General features: G+C 37.9%; 1 protein-coding gene across 3 annotated transcripts in view; it reads right to left on the bottom strand.

The window, feature by feature from the left end:
• The window catches only part of TCEA1 (transcription elongation factor A1), a 34,758-nt gene extending 13,454 nt beyond the window's left edge, over window positions 1-21,304 (bottom strand). Inside the window, exons 1-5 of one of the 3 annotated variants that reach the window (XM_070392340.1) lie at window positions 21,070-21,304; window positions 8,320-8,382; window positions 8,120-8,225; window positions 4,052-4,139; window positions 1,013-1,155 (exon numbers count right to left, since the gene is read on the bottom strand). In XM_070392340.1, coding sequence (XP_070248441.1) covers window positions 1,013-1,155; window positions 4,052-4,139; window positions 8,120-8,225; window positions 8,320-8,382; window positions 21,070-21,132 — 463 coding nt within the window. In that variant the 5' untranslated portion in view covers window positions 21,133-21,304. Of the gene's footprint in view, window positions 1-1,012; window positions 1,159-4,051; window positions 4,140-8,119; window positions 8,226-8,319; window positions 8,383-19,872; window positions 19,971-21,069 lie in introns of those variants that run through there. The other 2 variants (XM_070392339.1, XM_070392341.1) reach the window with 2 other exon arrangements.

The following is a 21,304-nucleotide window of genomic DNA, read 5'->3' as shown; positions in this document are numbered from 1 at the left end:
ACTGCACTCCTATTTCTTCAACCCCATTTGCCGTCTATAAAGAATCCTTTTAGTTCAGTGTCATTAGGATCTGGTCTCTTTACTATCTACTAGACGACTCCTCTAATGTCCACAGTGCTCCTTATCCCGCAGGAGTGGGGAAGTGATCTAGAAGGTAATTCCCCATTTCATAACTCCATACAGTCTGGCTGGCTCCAGCAAAGAGTAGAAAAAGTTATAGAAAGAACTGTCTCATGTCCTGTGATTCAGGCTTCAATGCAAAGAAGCCATTCATTTCATCTGCCACGCACATATATGTTCACACTCAGAAGAATCCTATGCAAATATTAAAAAGAACAGGAGGAAATATAAAGAAAGTAGGAAGAAAAAAGAAAAAAATATAAAAAAGTTAATAAGGGAATCAATGTAGAAAGGGCAGAGTAAGGAGAAAAGTAGGTCATACTAACTATGGCTCAGTATAATAGAAAAAAAAGAATTTCTTTAAGATGATAAGTAAATATTCTTGTATATGACATTTTAAAGCCAAATTTTTACATAATAAAAATACCTTCAAACTAAATTAAATTAGAGCTCTCATATATAAATCAATATTAATTTCCTTTAAAAAAGTAGAAAAAATTATGAATACAAAACTTATATACTATATGTCATACTAACATTTAACAATGTCACCAAAATACAGTATCACTAACTGTCTATGGGGTGGGGGGAGGGGGGGGGGAGAATAGTCTGCTGACTAAAATGTGGGGGGAAAATATTTGTAAAAGAAAGTTTCAATTACTATGAATCAGGAAACATCCATACATTAGAAGGGAAAGGCCTCAGTATGTCTATACCTACCTCTCTGCCTTCAGCAACCCCTATAACAACAACTACTTCGAGCTAAGCTAAGCAGCGGTGGTCAGCTATCAATGGGATGCTGCTGGTAAAACAGAAATATGGAGGTGCACATGGCATTGGTAGTGGTGATGATCAAAGAACTGAGCACTGAAATAACATATACTAAACTTACCTCCTGTTCGAAGAGCTGCAGCAAGCATCTCCCTACACTTTAACCGTACAGAGTCAGAAGTGCTTGGTGCCCGAGGAAATGATGACACGTAAGTATCTCGAGCATTCGTCTCATCCTTTCTGCTGCTTACATTGCCACTGGAGCTACTAAAATACACACACACATAATAAAAAAAAATAAAATACACACACACACCAAAAAATAACAAATATAAAAAAAATTAGGGAAACTCAAATTAACATCATTACTATCACTCTCTAAAAATAATGTTTTTGCCCTAAATAAATGAGATAGTGACTCTTGCATTAAAAAAAATTGCCTGCATATCGATTAAAAAGTTAAAATTTTAGTAAAGATAAGAGAAGTCTCATGTCTTTTTTTTAACCAACTAAACATTTGATCTTGATTCTTTTAAAAATTAAACAACATTTTAATATAGAAAATACAAATTATAGTTCAATACAGTAAGTGAAAAACAAAGATCTTATTTATTAGGAAAGGGGTGAAGGGAATATGACAGCTCTCAACTTAAAAAAAGGGGGAGAGATGTTTAAAAAACCCTATTCTAATTAGATAACCAATGAGTTTTACATTTAAAACATCCCCTTCAGGATAAAAATCATGTATAGTGAGAAATGAGCTGCAAGAATATAAAAATGCCTCTTAATTTCTCCCCAGAATCACCACATAATTAGGACAGTTTAATAATTTTCCAGACAACCTAATCATTTCAACTGCTATGATTAACTTGTATTAGATTCTAACCAAAATACTTTTCTGCCTGGTTTCGGTTAACTTTTATCACATTGGAGATTATTTGCCATAAACCTTTCTCAAGACTAAATTATTCACCCTCCATAGATCTAACTCCCTTCTCTGTTGCAAGCAGATACCTCCTTGCCTTCTCTCCAAAACGTTTTCAAACTTCACAAGATCACTGTGGGCAAAAAGGCCATTTTGTGTATATTCTACATTTAGCTGTTTAGACATTTTCCTGTGAACAACTTGTTCAAGAACCAAACTGTTCACAATGGGAGACATTCGAGAACCAATGTCTGTACATTTTTATTTTATATTCAAGACATTAAATCGGTGATTCTGAATGTCACCAAATTAGACAACTGCAAGCATATGTTAAAAAATTCATAAATTATGGCCCGTACTTTCAAAAAATATAAAGGTCATGAAAGACAATGACACACTGAGAATCACTCCAGATAAAGAAAACTAAAGATATGATAACTAAATGCAAGTGTGATCCTGAATAGTATTTTGGAAAAATCTTTTTCCCTTGCAATAAAAGACATTGTTGAAATATGAATAAGGTATTTGGATTAGAAAAAGGTATCAATGTTAATTTCTGTATATATATAGCTTTATTGTGGTTATATGCGAGAAAATGTCCCTGATCTTAGAAAACACACATTGCTCTAGCTAGCATTTACGGGCGTAAAGAGCACATGCCTAAAAATGACTTATTTTATTCAAAATAACACCAGTTTGTGCGTGTGTGTTTGTGTATCATATGCATGTAAATATTGGGGCAATTAGGAGTTCTCAATATTACTCTTACAATTTTCAAAAAGTTTAAAATTATCTCAAAACAATTAGAAAAACTAGTAAGTTTTATTAACAACTGGTGTTTAACCCTACCTTTAGCTTACCTCTTTTATTTTCAAGTCTAAATAGTATTAATATGTAAAATAACAGTGTATGGTATATATTTTTCTTGGCTACTAAAAAAAAATAAGTACATCAATTTTGGGAAAATATTGAGAGATAAATGAAGTTAAAAAGGTAGCCTGAAATTTGAGTGCATCAGAATCACTTGAAAGGTTTGTTAAAAATATATTTCTAGCCCAGCTGGCGTGGCTCAGCGGTTGAACCAGGAAGTCATGGGTTCAATTCCGTCAGGGAAACATACCCAGGTTGCAGGCTCCATCCCCAGTAGGGGGCGTGCAGGAAGCAGCTGATCAATGATTCCTTCTCATCATTGATGTTTCTATCTCTCTCCCTCTCCCTTCCTCTCTGAAATCAATAAAAATATATTTTAAAAAGACACAAAAAACACACCATATTTCTAGGCCCCACTTCCAGAATTCCCAATTCAGTAGTTCTAGGGCAGTGATGGCGAACCTTTTGAGCTCGGCATGTCAGCATTTTGAAAAACCCTAACTTAACTCTGGTGCCGTGTCACATATAGAAATTTTTTCATATTTGCAACCATAGTAAAACAAAGACATATTTTTGATATTTATTTTATATATTTAAATGCCATTTAACAAAGAAAAATCAACCAAAAAAATGAGTTCGTGTGTCACCTCTGACACACGTGTCATAGGTTCACCATCACTGTTCTAGAGTAATGCCCAAGAATTTGCTTTGCTAAAGTTGCCAGATCCCCTGCTCTTACAGGGACCACACTTTGAGAACCAATGCCTAAAAATCAATGTCAGATGTGGAACTAAGTACAAGCTTTCCAAGAACAGAGGAACTGTTTTTAATCTACTAGGCATATCACGTTTTACATCAATGTGTTGGATATCACAGTTCATTATCTGTGAGAAGAAGAATAAATGCAAAGGGCTCCTAAGATCTGCAAAAACAATATGAATCCTTCATTACTAAACTTCACATTTTCAGTTCTTATGACAAATAGCTAAACTGGAAAGAGAAATAAAATCATAAAAAGGAAAATTAGATCCAGGAACAAAAAATTTAAAAATTTGAAACAGGAATGTGGTAAATAGAGGACGAAACCATCAGTACCTTCATTGCCAATTCTAGTAGTACTACCCTAGAGATTCCATTCAATTAAACTTGTTGAGTACAATGTAAATAATTTCTTCTAGTTATGTAGGATCTTTAACTCTCTTTAAATTTCCAAGAAATTTTCTAAGAAACCTCAAAATATTTAGCTAATTCCAATAGATTAGAAAACAAAAGAGTACAGACACGGGGTCATTAAGACCAAGGAGGTGGGATGGTCAAGTGAAACTATGACTTTCAACATAAATGAATTCCCACGGAGCAAAATACCTTTCTTCTCTTGCTTCAGGGCTATTCTGTGATGTAATTGCGGTATCTTTTTTCTTTTCTTCAGGATCTTTATCAGTTGATGGTCCATCTAAAAATTTATGAAATCCTTAAGTTGTTAGCATTTGTTAAAAAACAAAACAAAACTAAACTACTACATGTTATCAGGCTATTTATGAAACAAAAAAACTAAAATCCTAAGTTTTCAACAAGTAAATAAAATTTACTTAAGCTATTCTTTTATCATATGTACTTGGGTATTTGTTACAATGAATGCTTGTCAGTATTCCCAAATAAACTCCCCAATTTAGTGGAAACCATATATTTGTATGCCAATGGACCCTAAAAGAGAGGAAAAGTATACAAAGGGAAGGAAAGAATATGAAAAAAAAATAGCAGCACTGTCATAACAATGAAAGCACAAAGTATATAAAGCAATATTGTTTCAATAATTTTTCATGAAGGCAAAACATTTAAGGTGGTACCCAAAATATAAATAAATTTTTCAGGGGTAGTAACAAAAACATTTTCACAGAACGTCCTTCACGATTAGTAAAGCCTACCCAGCACTTCCTCAATCTTAAGTAATATGTAAGGTAATACAGAGTGCTCAGGCTTTAAGACTTAAGGAGGTGAACAATTACAACTGGGAAATAAAGCACATAAAATAGATTGGGCCAATGCAATATTTAAGCACTGAAAAGAAACACTCATGTTTAAATCAACCAAAAGAGCCTCAAAGCTGGGTTCAGAAAATGTTTGGATCTACTGAGTAATTTTTTATCTCTACCTAAGTAATAAGAGATATACAAATAATTCAATTCTCCACATCTCTGTAGAGAATACAGAAGAACATACATTCGACGGTATATTAGCACCACCGAGGCAACCTTTAAGCATATCCTCATCATCCTCCCATCCCAAGCCATTCAACCCAAATCTCTGGCAGTGAGGCATGAGCATCAAAATTTTAAAGTTCCTCGGATGATTCTAATAGCTATTCTGGATGAGTAACTGAAAGAATTTGGTCCAAATCTCAATTCTACAATTTATCTCGTAAAGGTTAGGGTTACCAAACCTGAAGTATAATTCATATACCCTATGCTAAGTGTATGCTTTAGTTTTCACATATTCGTTTTACTGCCCCGTTATTCTCTAAAATTCACCTAGAAAAGCCCCAAACATAAAGATGCCCTAGTGTTATGAAGAAGAAAACAAAGATCAATAATGACATTAAAGAATACAGCAAAGATTAAGAAATATGTCAAAAGTAAAAGGTTAGAGCCCTGGCGGGTATGCTCAATGGTTAGAGCACTGGTCAGCGATTTCCGGTCAAGAGCACATACCTGGGTTGCAGGATTAACTCCTGGCCAGTTGGGGCACATGCGGGAAGCAGCCGATCAATGTGTCTCTTTCACATGGATGTTTCTCTCTCTCTTTCTCCTTCTTCTCTGCTCCCTCCCAATCTCTCTCTCAAAAAAAAAAAAATCAATGGGAAAAAATATCCTCAGGTGAGGATTAAAAAAAAATTAATAATAGGGTAGAAAGCATTTGAAAGGTGATATAACAATGCAATACTATCTACCAAGGATCCAAAGCTCTCAGAAGAGCAATAAAACAGATCGTGCAAACTGCTCCAGCACAGTATAAATGAGCACAGTATAAATCAGAAAGCAGAGCGATAAGAAGTGTGAGCAGCCTTAAAAACATGCCCATTATCTGAATAGTGCTGTGGGTAATGCAGCACAGCCGCAGGGAAGTGCTCCAGCTCTGGACTCAGACTTTCTGTGAACAGATCTGCCTACTGGACCCAGTCCAACTGTGCATAAAGTGCTCAATCTCTCAGTGCCTCAATTTCCTCATCACAAAATGAGAATTATAACAGCACCTAGCACACTCGATTGTTGGGAGGATTAAATGCACTAATAAAGATCAACACTTGGCACATCTTTAAGCATTCAAAACTGTGCTACCTAGTAGCAGCAGCAGTAAACCTTCTAGAAATTTAATAACATCCTAAAGAAAAAGCTTTAGTCAGAAAGATATTCATCAAGACATTATTTATAATAGCCATGAAGTTAAAAACAACAAATCTAATAGGCAAGGGATTAAATTGTTGTATAGTCACACAATGGATTGATTAATTGGATAACCAATAAAAATGAGTTACGATTTAAAAAATACAAAAATTGTTTTCATTAAAAATACAATATAGATACAATGGAACCTCAGTCCTGGAACTTAATTCATTCCGAAAGGTTGTTCAAAATCGAACCATTATTTCCCATTAAAAATAATGTAAATTGATTAATTCATTCCAGGCCCCCTGTTTTAACCTTTCTTATACACAATACATGTCTAATGTACTGTTTAATCTAAACACTTTTTTAAAAAAAAGGATATAAAATATAAATGAAAATTTAATAAAAGGAAATATAGAGTAAAAATGAGAATTTAATAATTATAATAAGCAGCAGCAAAAGCCAAAAAGCACTAATATATTCACAGAATCTTATATTACATTTTGTTATCCTAAGACCAGACAATTAATATTATAGGCTTAACAATTTTTAGTTTCTAGTTACCACGTTCTTATAATGTTTTTTGTTATTACTACTGTGGCCCTTGACATTTTAAAAGGTTCAGTTTTTCTATTTTCTCTTCCATATAAAGCCAATAACTGATTAGAGAAATGACTAATTCCAGGGCTAGGACAAGGAAGATGGACGAGACCAATACATTTTGTGATACCAAAATGTGAGAGTAAAAAAAAAAATTGAAGGGGGCTTGTCAAAGGGACAAAGGAGCCAATTTAAAGAACTGCCCACTGGTCAAATTTGGGACAATGTAAATACCAATATGAATGGATTATAATCCATTGTATGTCCATAATATAGAAAAGGAATCATGTGTCCACACCAAGAATCCTATATAATAAAAGCATAATATGCTAAGTGTCCGACCGTTCATGTGACTATTGTTCGACGGTTCCACCAGTGGCTATGATGTGCACTGACCACCTGGGGGCAGACGTTCAGACTGGTAGGTTAACTTGCTGCTGGGGTCCAACTGATCGGGACTGGGCAAGACTGGCCAGACATGCCCTGGAGCCCTTCTGCGGTCCCTCCCCAGCTGGCCATCCTCCTGGGAGGATTGTGAGAGGGCGCAGGCCAGGTCGAGGGACCCAACAGGTGCATGAATCCGTGCACCGGATCTCTAGTAGATAAATAACTGGGAGGTATAAAAAGAAGGTTCTTTCTTACAGCAGAATGATGATATATAGATATTAAGGAAGTGGCAGAGAAAATCACTATTTTGCAACTGTCACTATAAAAAACGGTTTGGGGAGAAAGGTAGGGAGGTCTGATGAGGAGCAAGATCTTAAAGTATCTCCCACAGAATGCCTATTATATGCAAGAGGAAAAATAATAAATGATACAGTGTACACCTTGACTGGGTAATCAAAATTTACATCATCAATGCCTCTGGGTCTCAAACCCCAAGAAGGATACAACCCACTTATGTAGCATTGTAACTATGGATGCACAGTCTGATCTAATCATGAGAAAATCGCAGCTAAACCCCAAATAAGTAACATGCATTAAAGCAAAGGGTATAGCATGCTTGTATTTTTCATGTCAATGTCATAAAAGATATAAAAGACACTAGGACAACTGACAAAAATAGAATATTCCCTGAAGATTAAAGTACTATTCTCATGTTACACTTCCTGAATTTCCTGTATTATGATTACATAAGAAAATAAACTTGTTACAAGGAAAAAGACATGTAAGTATTAAAGGGTAAAGCATGATAGATGCAACATATTCGCCAAAGGTTCAGAAAAAATAATTTGTGTGTGAGTACATATAGAGAAAAAGAGACTATGACAAAACAAATATGACAAAAATTTTTTAAAGTATGGCAACCTTCTCTTTGGGGGGAAATTGTCTTCTTAGTTAAAGAGGCAATCTAGTTATAAATATTGAAAGACAAGAAAACTACTAGTAAATTCAAATGTTTAAATAAACCAGAACATCATAAATATACATAAGGGAAGATCAATTATACCTAATAACTTTTTCCAAGACTTGATGAGAGACTTTGCTAAAGATGTAACTTCTTCATCTGTACTCTGCTTGCGAATAGCATTTACTGACATTCCAATTCTTGTGGACTGCAAGGCAATGACAAAAAATTTGATATTGAAGACATTTGAGTAATTTATGACCATTACCTATTAAAAACTTATGACACGTAGCAGTACATACCTGTAATAATTCCAGGGTCATGGGAATATTCTTAAGCTCCTTCAGCAAATCCAATGCTCCAGCCTATAAAGTAAAATGATTTCATATTGAATTTCCCAGATAGTAAAGCAAGAACTAGAAATTTAAATTTATGGTTTACTATCCACAACTCATTATAGCTCAGTTATTCATATGAGAAAGGTAAACACACACACATACATATCTATATGTGGGTACACATATGTGTATAATAGGAAGAGAAAAGGAGAGTTTTCCAAATATGGGCTGAAACTCAGTAAAGGATCACAAAATCCATTTACTGAGTTACGACCAGTACTTGTTAAATATTGTTTTGTGAAAGTTTATTTTCTTTGCTAAGTTTATCTTTATTGTTTAAACTATTACAGTTGTCCCTTTTTCCCACCATTGACCTCCCCCTCCCCACTCTCACGCCCTCCCCAGGCCTTCACCCCACTATTGTCTATGTCCATGGGTTATTTATATATGCATATGAGTTATTTGATTAATCTCTTCCCGCCTCACCCCGAACTCCTTCCCTCTGAGATCCATCAATCAGCCTGTTTCGTTCTTCCATGTCTATTGTCCTATACTGACAAATAGGACATTTTTATTTTATTCATTAGATTCCACATATAAGTGAGATCATGTGATACTTGTCTTTCTCTGACTGACTTATTTCTAAGTCCCTCCATGCTGTTTCAAAGGGTAAGAGATGCCTCAACATCACTAATCATCAGAGAGACACAAATTAAAACAATAATTAGATACCACCTCACTATTGAATGGCAGCCATCATTAAATCAACAAACAAGTGCTGGTGAGGATGTGAAGAAAAAGGAACCCTAGTACACTGCTGATGGGAATGCAGACTGGTACAGCCACTATGGATATCAGAGGGGAGTTTCCTCAAAAATTAAATATGGAACTGCCATTTGACCCAGTGATCCCACTTTTAGGAATATAGCCTTAGAAGCTTAAAAAACCAACCAGAAAGGACATATGCACCCCTATATTCATAGCAGCACTATTTACAATAGCTAATATCTGGAAACAGCCCAAGTGCCCAGCAGTAAATGAGTGGATAAAAAGCTGTGGTACATTTACACAATGGAATACTATGCAGATGTAAAAAAATAAAGTTTATTTTTTTAATACTATTTATTTATATGCGTACCAAGTAGAAACGTAAAATATATCTCTTACTGTGGTGCTATAACACATCCCCAAATGTCCATGTAGGGCACTTGCCTGATAAAGGAGCCAAGCCTGAGAAAGTGGGAATGGGGGTTAGAAGATGTTTAGCACCTTTAGCATTCACTCACACACAGGGAGTGGGAAAGGGCATCTTTACTAGAATTTTCATGATGTCTCTGTATCTCACTGGTCTGTGACAAGAATATTGCCAAAACACCGAAAGCTAAAAGAGGAATCGTATTTGCCAATGTCACCCCAATAAATGCAGTAAAAAAAAAAAGAGAGGAATAAAATTAGATGAGAAGCAAGAGCACAACTTACAGCTTATGGCTAAATATTCTAACTTGATATATTTAATCTACCATATTTCATCTAATCTAATACATTCAGTTAATCATACTGTATTCAGTATAATATTCACTTAATGCATAATATGTGGATACATCAATATTCTATCTATAATAACAAAAGCATAATATGCTAATTGGACCAGATGTCCTTCCGGACGAAGCTGGGGCTGTGAGGGAAGCCCAGGTCCTGGGTGCCAGTAGCTAGGGGAAAAAAGGTCTACTCTTACACGAATTTCATGCCTCAGGCCTCTGGTATACTAATAAAGAAAAAAAACCATTAACTATGACAGTGTTTTCTTACCACTTCTTTTTACTTTTGTTTATTGAAAGAATTCTTTTAGACTTGGAATTTTTATATTAGCCTTTCACATAAAGAGAAACACATAAGCAAAACAAATTGCCTTAGGTGCTTCTAAAACTACTTTGCATTCAGAGTCCAATGCTTATGAATCACTTTATGACTCAGATTTTAAAATATATTTTTTGCTTTTATGTTTTTATTAACATGACTTTAAAAAACAAGCATCGGAGAAACCAAGATGGCGGCATAGGTTAACGCCGGAGTTTGCTGCCTCGAACAACCACTTCAAAAATACAACTAAAAGACGGAACAGACATCATCCAGAACCACAGGAAGGCTGGCTGAGTGGAAGTTCTACAAGTAGGAGGAACCGAGAATCAGAGGAGGCGCAGTGCTGAAGTAAAATACTAAGGTGCGGAGTGCACGCAGCACGGGCTGGTGGCTGAGGGCGCGGTTGTGTGTTTCAATCCGGAGGGAGCCTCAGACTCTGAGCTCCAGATCCGGGCGAGTCTCTAGGGACCCAGACTCAAACGGGAGAAGCGGGACTGTCTGGCTTCGGTCCCTCCGAGGTTTGTAGTGGTTGCTGGGACAGAGAGGCAGAGCCCCTGGGGACGGACTGAGAGCAGCCATAACTGCTCCCTCCTCCGCCCTGTTGATCCCGTGGGACCCGCCCTGCCCAAGCCCTGCACAGAGCCATTTGCCGGATAGCCTCAGGCAAAGGCTAGATTAGCACCTCCCTAGAGGACAGAAGTTCTCTGGAGCACTGCAAACACAGCTGACTCTCACAGCCAGTTGGCCTGGAGGTAAAATCCCTCTAGTACTAACTACAACAATCAAGGCTTAACTACAACAAGACTGTGCACAAAGACCACTAGGGGGTGCACCAAGAAAGCATAAAAAATGCGGAGACAAAGAAACAGGACAAAACTATCAAGGGAGGATATTGAGTTCAGAACCACACTTTTGAGGTCTCTCAAGAGGCTTCTAGAGTCTGTCAATAAACTTGATGAGATGTACAGGAAATCTAATGAGCCCCTCGATGGGTGTGATAAAGGACCAACTAGAAAGTAAGCATACACTGGCTGAAATAAAGAATATTATACAGACTCCAACAGCAGACCAGAGGAGCGCAAGAATCAAGTCAAAGATTTGAAATGTGAAGAACCGAGAAACACCCAACCGGAAAAGCAAAATGAAAAAAGAACCCGAAAATACGAGGATAGTGTAAGTAGCCTCTGGGACAGCTTCAAACACACCAACATCAGAATTATAGGGGTACCAGAAGATGAGAGAGAGCAAGATATTGAAAACCTATTTGAAGAAATAATGACAGAAAACTTCCCCCACCTGGTGAAAGAAATAGACTTACAGGTCCAGGAAGCACAGAGAGCCCCAAACAAAAGGAATCCAAAGAGGACCACACCAAGACACATCATCATTAAAATGCCAAGAGCAAAAGACAAAGAGAGAATCTTAAAAGCAGCAAGAGAAAGAAACTCAGTTACCTACAAGGGAGTACCCATACGACTGTCAGCTGATTTCTCAACAGAAACTTTGCAGGCCAGAAGGGAGTGGCAAGAAATATTCAAAGTGATGAATACCAAGAACCTACAACCAAGATTACTTTATCCAGCAAAGCTATCATTCAGAATTGAAGATCAGATAAAGAGCTTCACAGATAAGGAAAAGCTAAAGGAGTTCATCACCACTAAACCAGTATTATATGAAACGCTGAAAAGTATCCTTTAAGAAGAGGAAGAAGAAGAAAAAGGTAAAGATACAAATTACGAACAACAAATATGCATCTATCAACAAGTGAATCTAAGAATCAAGTGAATAAATAACCTGATGTACAGAATGAAGTGGTGATTATAATAGAATCAGGGACATAGAAAGGGAATGGACTGACTATTCTTGGGGGGAAAAGGGGTGTGGGAGATGCAGGAAGAGACTGGACAAAAATCGTGCACCTATGGATGAGGACAGTGTTTGGGGAGTGAGGGTGGAGGGTGGGGTGGGAGCTGGAAGGAGGGGAGTTATGGGGGGAAAAAAAGAGGAACAAATGTAATAATCTGAACAATAAAGATTTAATAAAAAGAAAAAAAAAAAAAAAACAAGCATCGCCGAAACCGGTTTGGCTCAGTGGATAGAGCGTCGCCCTGCGAACTCAAAGGTCCCAGGTTCGATTCCGGTCAAGGGCATGTACCTGGGTTGCGGGCACATCCCCAGTAGGAGATGTGCAGGAGGCGGCTGATCGATGTTTCTAACTCTCTATCTCTCTCCCTTCCTCTCTGTAAAAAATCAATAAAATATATTTTAAAAAAAAACAACAACAAAAAAACAAGCATCCACACCAGTGAGGGTGGGAGAAGGGAGGGGAGGATAGGGCAGGGCATGGAGAAGGAATTCTGCTCTATTGGTGATCAGATTAATGTTTTTATCCCACAAAAAGTTGTATCAAAAATACCAGTAAGGCAGCATTTCATAAAAGAATCCATAAAAGAATCAAAAGCTCTTAGTTGGCTTTGTACTGTGTAGAGCTAGCTGTTTTTCACGCGCTGCCCCCCACCCGCCCCCTGTTTTTTAACCATTTGGTTCCTTGAAGTTCAAAGAGCACTTCACTAATGTCTCTTAGATTTTATTCCAAGCCCATGATGACACTTATTATGCAAATGTTGATGCTGTGTTTGATGTTCTGCCTGTGAAAGAATATCCTAACATCCATCTGGCCAAAGATACATGTTACTCATTTTGCTTTCTGAAATGTTCAACTATGAAAACTAGGTACCCTGTGGATCAATGAAATACCGATACCCCAGGAAAACAGAAAGCCGCAGAGCATGTCCCTCATTATGCACCCCACAGGAAGAAACAAGCATGGAATCTCATGGCATCATTATTATTTCTTAAATATAAAATCTAGTAAAGGCTTCCAGTTACATAATTTTTCCATTTAAAGTTGACAGATATTGGATATGGCTGTGGAGAATAAAACAGTATTAACTTTTCTTCTAGCAACAAACAGATAACATCATTTTAATTTAACCCAGTACTTCACAAGTAAAAACTTAAGTTTAATAGAAACTATGATATAGGTTATTATAAAGGATTTTGATGATTCACTTCTGACTTTAAAATGATAAATATATACATATATATATTTTTTTATTTATTTAGAGGCAACTAAAATAAGAGGAACATTATAGTTGTTAAAGAAAGCTAACATTGACTTTCGCCCTAGCCGGTTTGGTTCAGTGGATAGAGCATTGGCCTGCGGGTGATTTGGATTGGATTCCGGTCAAGGGCACATGCCCGGGTTGTGGGCTCAATTCCCAGTAAGGGGCGTGCAGGAGGCAGCTGATCAAAGATTCTCTCTCATCATTGATGTTTCTATCTCTCTCTCCCTCTCCCTTCCTCCCTGAAATCAATAAAAAAATATATATTTTAAAAAGCTAACATTGACTTTACATTTACCAAACATTTTTTTCTATAGGCATGGCATTCTTGTGAGTGAATATCTTCAATTTCATATCTACAAATCCCAGAATCAAAAAGCTCTGAAAACCAAAAAATATCTACTAGGTTTTCAATAAACTCATTTGACAGCAACATGTAGTATCAACAGATATAAAGCTATTTATGTTCTACTTATCCCACATAAACTGCATTTCATTATAGAAATGATAATGTCTGATTACTGGAAACTGCCCAGACCTTAATGAGGATATTATGTTATAATACATGTACAAAATTAGCTTTTATCAAATCTGAAAAAATGTGGAATTCTCAAATATATCAGACTCTAAAGGTTTTAAGAGATTGTGGACCTGTATCCTATATATACCATGGGCATTTTTCTTCTACCCATGTCTCCATGGACTTTCTGATCCATTTCTGATTAAGGATGAATTAGGAAAAAAGATTTTTAAAAATCACATTTCTGGGAATCCCTTAAAAACCACGATCTCCCTCCTTAGGCTTCCATAATGCTGTCTGTCACATACAAAGGTGATTCTTCCAATACATCAGCAATGTGGCAGAAGGTTTAAGTTGTTTTCCAAGTAGAAGCAATAGCTTTGCATTAATTTCATCACACTCTCTCTTTTCACTCAGATCTCTTTGGTGACAATGGTGTTAGAGATACAGACTATGGGAGGAAGAAAAAGCTAAATAATACTCGTGGGATAAAACTATGACCTTTATCATAACTACACTGTATTCTAACAAAATAAGATGAATATTTCAATTAAGCTTCTTTAAGAAATAAACAACTATGATCAAAATGAAATAAAAAGACAAAGAACAGATTACCATATATTAATTCAGTGACAAAAATTTGTGTTAGTATGTGCCAAGTATTGTGTTAAATATTTTGCATATATTATTTCATCTTCACAATAAACCCTACAGTACTTTTATTATCCCCTTTTTACAGATGATGAAATTAAAGTCCAGATAAATTAAGAAGTCTGCACAAGGTCACATGATTACTAACTAGAAAAAGTGAGATCTATGTAGTTCTGTCAAATTACACTCTATTGCCTCTTAACAAATACTCAAGTTCTGCTCTGTGTTGGAAGATAAAACTGTGAGCAAGACAGAAACCCTTCTTGACTTTAGGAAATTTTAAAACAGAAATCTTTGAGCATCTTCTTCAAACCCTCAATTAGACAAAGAAACAACTCAGAAAAAGAAAGTGACTTGCCCAAGGTCATACTGATGGGTAATACAAAAGGACAAGAACTACTGTCTCCTGACCTTTATACCACTGCTCTTTCCCATTCCACAGGTCCACAGGTGAATAACTAGAGGTGAATAGCATAGCCTAGCTTTTCTTAATCATCACCTGCCTCTAAAGGTCAGGTCTATTAGATTGCAGCATCTCCTAGAGATAATGATGCAAGAGAAAGAAAGATTCTCCCTTAACTTCCAGAGTCAGATTAAGTTCATAGTACTGGCTGAAAAATAAACAGCCGCTCTTACACTACTTTATTACATCATTAGTACTCCTACTTGTCAATGGAAGTAAGTACTTTTACAAAATAATGGTATTCAAACTTGTACTGAGCATCCAGTATATACAAGACTACATAGGATACAAACATCCTTTTCCGGAGATGTTAAGGGAGCAAAATAGAATATACAGTTAAGAACATGGGCTATATAAAAGACAGGTCTAGATTCAAATCCACATAATATCATTTCCTAATTATAAGATCTTGGGAATGTTATTTGTCCTTTTTAAGCTTCAGTTTCTTATACGTAGGTGAGACAATACAATGACATCAAATAGTTAAAATGGTCATATGAGGTAACAAACACATATGAAGTATCAAAATAGAGTGCCTGACACACAGGAGATGGATGATACGGAGTACAAAAATATAACAAGAATTATCTATTTCTACCATAATAATAATTCTCAAAGAACCATAAGCCAGCATTTTAAAAAGTATTACTGAAGCTCAATCAACTCAAACACTTCTTAGTAAGAATTATGAGATTTCAAAATTTTAAAAATTAACGTTCTTTTTTTTTTTAAGGAAACACAATTATAGCCTGGCTAGTGTGGCTGGGTGGTTGAGCACTGACCCATGAACCAGTAGGTCACAGTTCAATTCCCAGTCAGGGCACATGCCCAGTCAGGGCACATGCCCAGTAGGGGATGTGCAGCAGCAAGCAGCTGATCAATGATTCTCTCATCATTGATGTTTCCATCTCTCTCCCCTTCTACCTTCTTCTCTTTGAAATCAATAAAAACATATTTTTAAAAAAGGAACACATTTATAAATATTTGAGTTACTGCTCAACAATATCACTATAAACAGGAATTTTTATTTTACTATGTGATCTTAAATTTGTAATTACTCCACACTGAAAGCGCAAATGACAAAAGAAAAAATATATAAATTTGCCTTCAAAATTAAAAGTTTATCTCAAAAGATACTATCAAGACAGTGAAAAAACAACCCACAGAACAATTCCATCTCTGATAAGGGTCTAGTATTCCGAATATAAAGAATTCTTACAACTCAATAATATAAATACACAATTAAAAAATAGGCAAAGGATTTGAGCAGACATTTCTCCAAAGATATAGCCAACAAACAATGGAAAATGTTCATCATCATTAGTGATCAGAGAAATGCAAATCAAAACCACAGTGAGATACTACTTTACAGTCACTACAATGATTATAATAAAAAAGACAGCTAATAACATGTATTGAAGATGTGGTGAAATTGGAACCCTCAATACACTGCTGGTAAGGACGTAAAATGGTACAGCAATTATGGAAAATAGTCTAGCAGTTTCTCAAAAGGTTATCCATAGTTATATGACCCAACAATTCTACTTCTGGGTACATACGGAACAAAAATGAAAACTTATGTCCACACAAAAACTTGTACAAGAACGTTCTTAGCAGCATTATTCATAATAGTCAAAATGGAAAGAGCCTAAAATATGATAAACCCACCAGTACACTGGAGTACTATTCAGCAATGCAAAGGAATGAAGTACTGATATATACTATTAACATGAATAAACCTTGAAAACACTAAATGAAGAAATCCAGTCACAGACCACATATTGTATGGTTTCATTTATATGAAATGCCAGAACAGGTATCCAAAGAGATAGAAGTAGGTTAGTGGCTGGGAGGGTGGGGAGATATGATGACTTCTTCATGGGTTACTTTATGGGTACTGGTTTCTTTACTGGAGCCATGAAAATGTTCCAAAATTAGACAGTGGTGATAATTGTACAAACCTGTGAATATACTAAAATCCATTGAATTGTACACTTGAAAAGGGTGAATTTTACTTTATATCTCAATAAAACTGTTATAAAAATTGTGTAGTCATTCTAAATTTTGATTTATGCTAATCACTCTAACCCTAATATGGAAACCAAAGATGCTTTTTTCAACCGTGTAAGTTAAGACTTAGAAACCTACACATTTCAGGAATCTCAGCTCCTATGAAATTCTATCTAATTTCAATTTCTCTCCCTGCAATTTAATTCCACTCTTCCCTGAGCCTAAATTTTAAAATTAACCTCAACACAACTCAAAATCTCTCCATGAACTTGAAAATTCTAAGTTCTTACCTGACTTCTTCTACAATGTAGTGCCATATTAGAGAAACCTGTCTGCCCCAGAAGAGTAAATACCCTTACTTCTCGGTCTTATATTCACTTAATTATACCCACTGTCAACCTCAAGAAAGAAAATACTGTCCAGAGGAGTCCTGTGGTTAACTGGGCCCAAATTCATAAAGAGTCTAACAGCCATTGTTTAGAGACTTCTCACACTCGCTATACCTCAGGGAAAAGCCATAGACTGACCTGCCAAACCTCCTGCATTGTGTACCTGCCATTTGAGCAGACCCTTATAAACTACTGCTGTTGTATTTTAACTTATGGACTGAGACCTTCCCCATCCAATCAAAAGCTGGCAGCTATATCCTCATGTGCATATTTACGAACCAATCAGAGCAGCTCCAGAATTACCAGTAAGAAGAGGGAGAACTGCCCTGACCAGTTTGGCTCAGTGGATAGAGCTTCGGCCTGTGGACTGAAGAGTCCCAGGTTTGATTCCGGTCAAGGGCATGTACCTTGGTTGCGGGCACATGCCCAGTAGGAGGTGTGCAGGAGGCAGCTAATCCATGTTGCTCTCTCTTCGATGTATCTAACTCTCTATCCCTCTCCCTTCCTCTCTGTAAAAAATCAATAAAATATATTTTAAATAAATGAATAAATAAAAAGAACAGGGAGAACTTGGGAGTCTTCATTTGCATGAAATTAGACCAATCAGGAACAGGGAGCAGGCATTTTTCTCTATATAAGACAGCTTCCCCTTTGTCTCCAGAAGGGCATTTTCAGGTTCTACTGAAGACTGCATTTCCTGGGTTTTCAAACTGTGTCAACTGAGCTGTTTCACTGGAGCAGCTTCACTTGAATAAAGTTTCTCCCTTCACAGCACCACACATTGGGAATTCTGTTGGCATTGGACAGGTAGCAACAACCTTTGTGACACCATGCCAAGTTCAAAGAGAGATGCAAGAGTCTACTAGAGAGGCACTGAAAAGCTAAACAGTGTAGTTCTGGCGTTGGAGCAAAACAGATTTCAATTCACATCTTCATTTGGCCACTATCTTAACTCTCTATTTAGTTTTCCCATTTTTCTTTTATTTTTTAGTTAGCAGTCTTTTAAAAATTTTTATTGATTGATTTGAGAGAGAGAGGAAGGGAGATAGAGGAAATCAATTTGTTGTTCCACTTATTTATGCCTTCATTGGTTGGTTCTTGTATGTGCCCTGACTAGGGATCGAACCTGCAACCATGGCATATCAGGACAATGCCTAACCTACTGGCCTACCCAGCCAGGGCTAGTTTCCTCATTTTTAAAATGGGGATAATCCTCATTTTGCAAAACTGTCTGAGGAATAAATGAGATATAGTAGGTAAGTACTTAGTAGAATGCCTGGCTCAGAGTAATAGCTCAATAAATGGTAGCTGTTTTTATTATTACGGAAGTGTAACATCTATAGTTTTATTAAAACAATATCCAGCCCTGACTGTTTTGGCTCAGTGGATAGAGCATCAGCCTGCGACTGAGGGATCCTGGGTTTGATTCCAGCCTAAAAAGGACAAATAACATTCCCAAGGTTGCAGGCAGGATCAATGATTACACTACTATTTTTCAAGCAAAACTTACTTTTTCATAATATAAAAATAGCTCACAGAGAAAAGCTGGAAACCACAAGAAAAGAAACAACCATAATCCAACAACCCCAGAACAACTTGTTAAATTATTGAACACTTGCTTTGGGAGGGTGGGTGGTAGTCAGTCTGACTATATCCCTTTTTCTTTATTTTATTTGCCTAGTTGAATTTCTGTAAAATATAAAAAAGGGAGAAGACAAAATATAAAAGAGCTAGTCAATTTTGCCTTCTGTTGGGGGGCAAGTTTTCATACTGTTAAAGTTTTGAACTATTAGAAAAATGAGATTTGAGGATTATCTGTAGAGTGCATCCTCATTTTCTTTCAGATCCATTAATAAAGATCTCAAAATGCATTTATAACTTGAGAACTGCAGGTAAAACTATTGAGCCCTGGCCGAGTAGCTCAGTTGATTAGAGTGTCCTTCCAATATGCAAAGGCTTCGGTTCGGGATACACACACACACACACACACACACACACACACACACACACAGGAATCAATAAATGAATGAATGGGTAGGTGGAACAAAGGGGTCGATGTCTCTGTCTCTCTGTTTCTCTCTTCCCCCACTTCTTCTGTCTCTCTTTCTCTCTCTCTAAAATCAATCAATAAAAAATAATTCGTTTAGGGTGCGTATCCCAGCGATGCCTCCAAAAAAAAAATGTGTTAGATGATAAAAGGTTATATATTATTGCCTGAGTTAGAGAGAAAAAAAAATACCCAACAAACTGCCTTTTTCCCTGGGACCTTCTACCTTGGGAGTCTGAGGAACTCCAGGAAAAGAGAAAAATTTTCCAGAAATGTTCAGCCTATGGAATAACCAGAACTCACAACTTGCAGCAGGGAATGAAAGGGAAATCAACAGGAAACATACATAGCAGAAGTCCTGTCTAGCACAGAAAACAAACAGGAAATACTTTAAAAGGCCAAACTGCAAATACAGATTAACAGAGTACAAAATTAAATACTGGGTGATGCACCTGTTAAAGGAAAAGAGGAACAGACTACGAAGTCTTATGCATTCAGGTGTAAACACTACTTCCTGCTCTGGCACGCTGTCCAGTAGGAAGCCGGGATCCTGGCTACATCCAAACTGCACAGCTACTCAGCTCTGACTCAGTTTCTTATTCTGTAAAAAAAAAGATACACTTTGCACATCTGGTTGGTAACTCTACAGGGCTGTACAAATCAGCATCCCTTTTCTACTTCGCGTCAGTGTGACATGGAATTTATCTCACCGATGGGAGTAAGTTATTTCAGACATGCTGATCCAGCAAATGCGCCGAGCCCGGTGGAACCGCAACTGTGGAAGTTTAGTAAGAAAACAGAGGACGCTGCAGACAGGTAGACAAAAATGCAGAAAACTGGACGGCAGGCCTCAAACGAACCACAAGAGAACATGTTCGCAAAAACACATGATCAATAACAAATAAGATAGTGCCCCGGGTTTTAACCGTGAACCACTTAGTTAACCCAGCAATGACATTTGTCCAAATCCATCTACCAGTGCAGCCCAGCTAATGCGCGTGCTTCAATCCCAGCTCGTCTGCACACACCACCGCCCGGCAAGACCCACTTTTTAAAAAACGTTTGGCCACTGGACCAGTCCACCGGCACGCTCGGCCTTTGTCATCGCGAAAGGAGCATGCATGCAGTCGAGATCCTGAAGTTCGCGTCCATCCTTCCTCAAAAATAAAGATCCCGGGATTTTACACTCTATCAGCCTGATGTTTCTAAAGCGGATCACGGACCTCTACGGGGTGTTTGTTCTAGCTGTTGGCCAACCATCACGGAAAAGAGAATGAATTCTTTTCAACAGTGAGGGCTGGCTCTACCGTTCAAGTCTTACGCCATCTCCGTGAGGATTTACTACCATGAAAATGTAAAACAAAAGGAGAGACTGCCTCGATGAGGTTTCCATACGCGGTAGTAGCAACGAGGGGCTTGCAAGTAGCAAGAACCGGTCCCCAAAGCCCGCAGCCGCGGGGCCGCGGGAGCTCCCCCACGGACGCTGCTCCCGGACGCGGGCGCCGTGCACGCCGGCTTCCCACGCCGGGAGGGCTGCCGTCGGGGCCCGGGATCCTCCTCGGGCCGGTCGGGGATCCCCCGCGTCCCGTCCCCGCGGCCTCCGCTCGCCGCTCGGCCTCCCTCCCGCCCGCGCCGCCCGCCGCGCTCACCGCGTTCTTCTTCTGCACCATCTTGTCCATCTTCTTGGCAATGCGGACCACCTCGTCCTCCATGGCTCGGGCAGGTCTTCCCCGTGCCCGGCCCGTTTGGGACCGGGAGCGGGCGGCACTGGGGTGGAGATCTCGGCGGGACTGGAGCTCGGACGCTCCGCGAGCCCAACGCGGCAGGCCCGGCCTAGGCCCTTCCTCTTCCAGACCCCGGCCGGCGGCGGCGGCGGCGGCGGCG

This window comes from Myotis yumanensis, unplaced genomic scaffold (genome assembly GCF_028538775.1).
Source record: "Myotis yumanensis isolate MYYU_CA2020_CCGP unplaced genomic scaffold, mMyoYum1.0.hap1 SCAF_15, whole genome shotgun sequence".
Taxonomy (NCBI): Eukaryota; Metazoa; Chordata; class Mammalia; order Chiroptera; family Vespertilionidae; genus Myotis; species Myotis yumanensis.
Note: the sequence above shows the minus strand (reverse complement) of the source record. Positions and strands in the feature narration are given on the sequence as shown.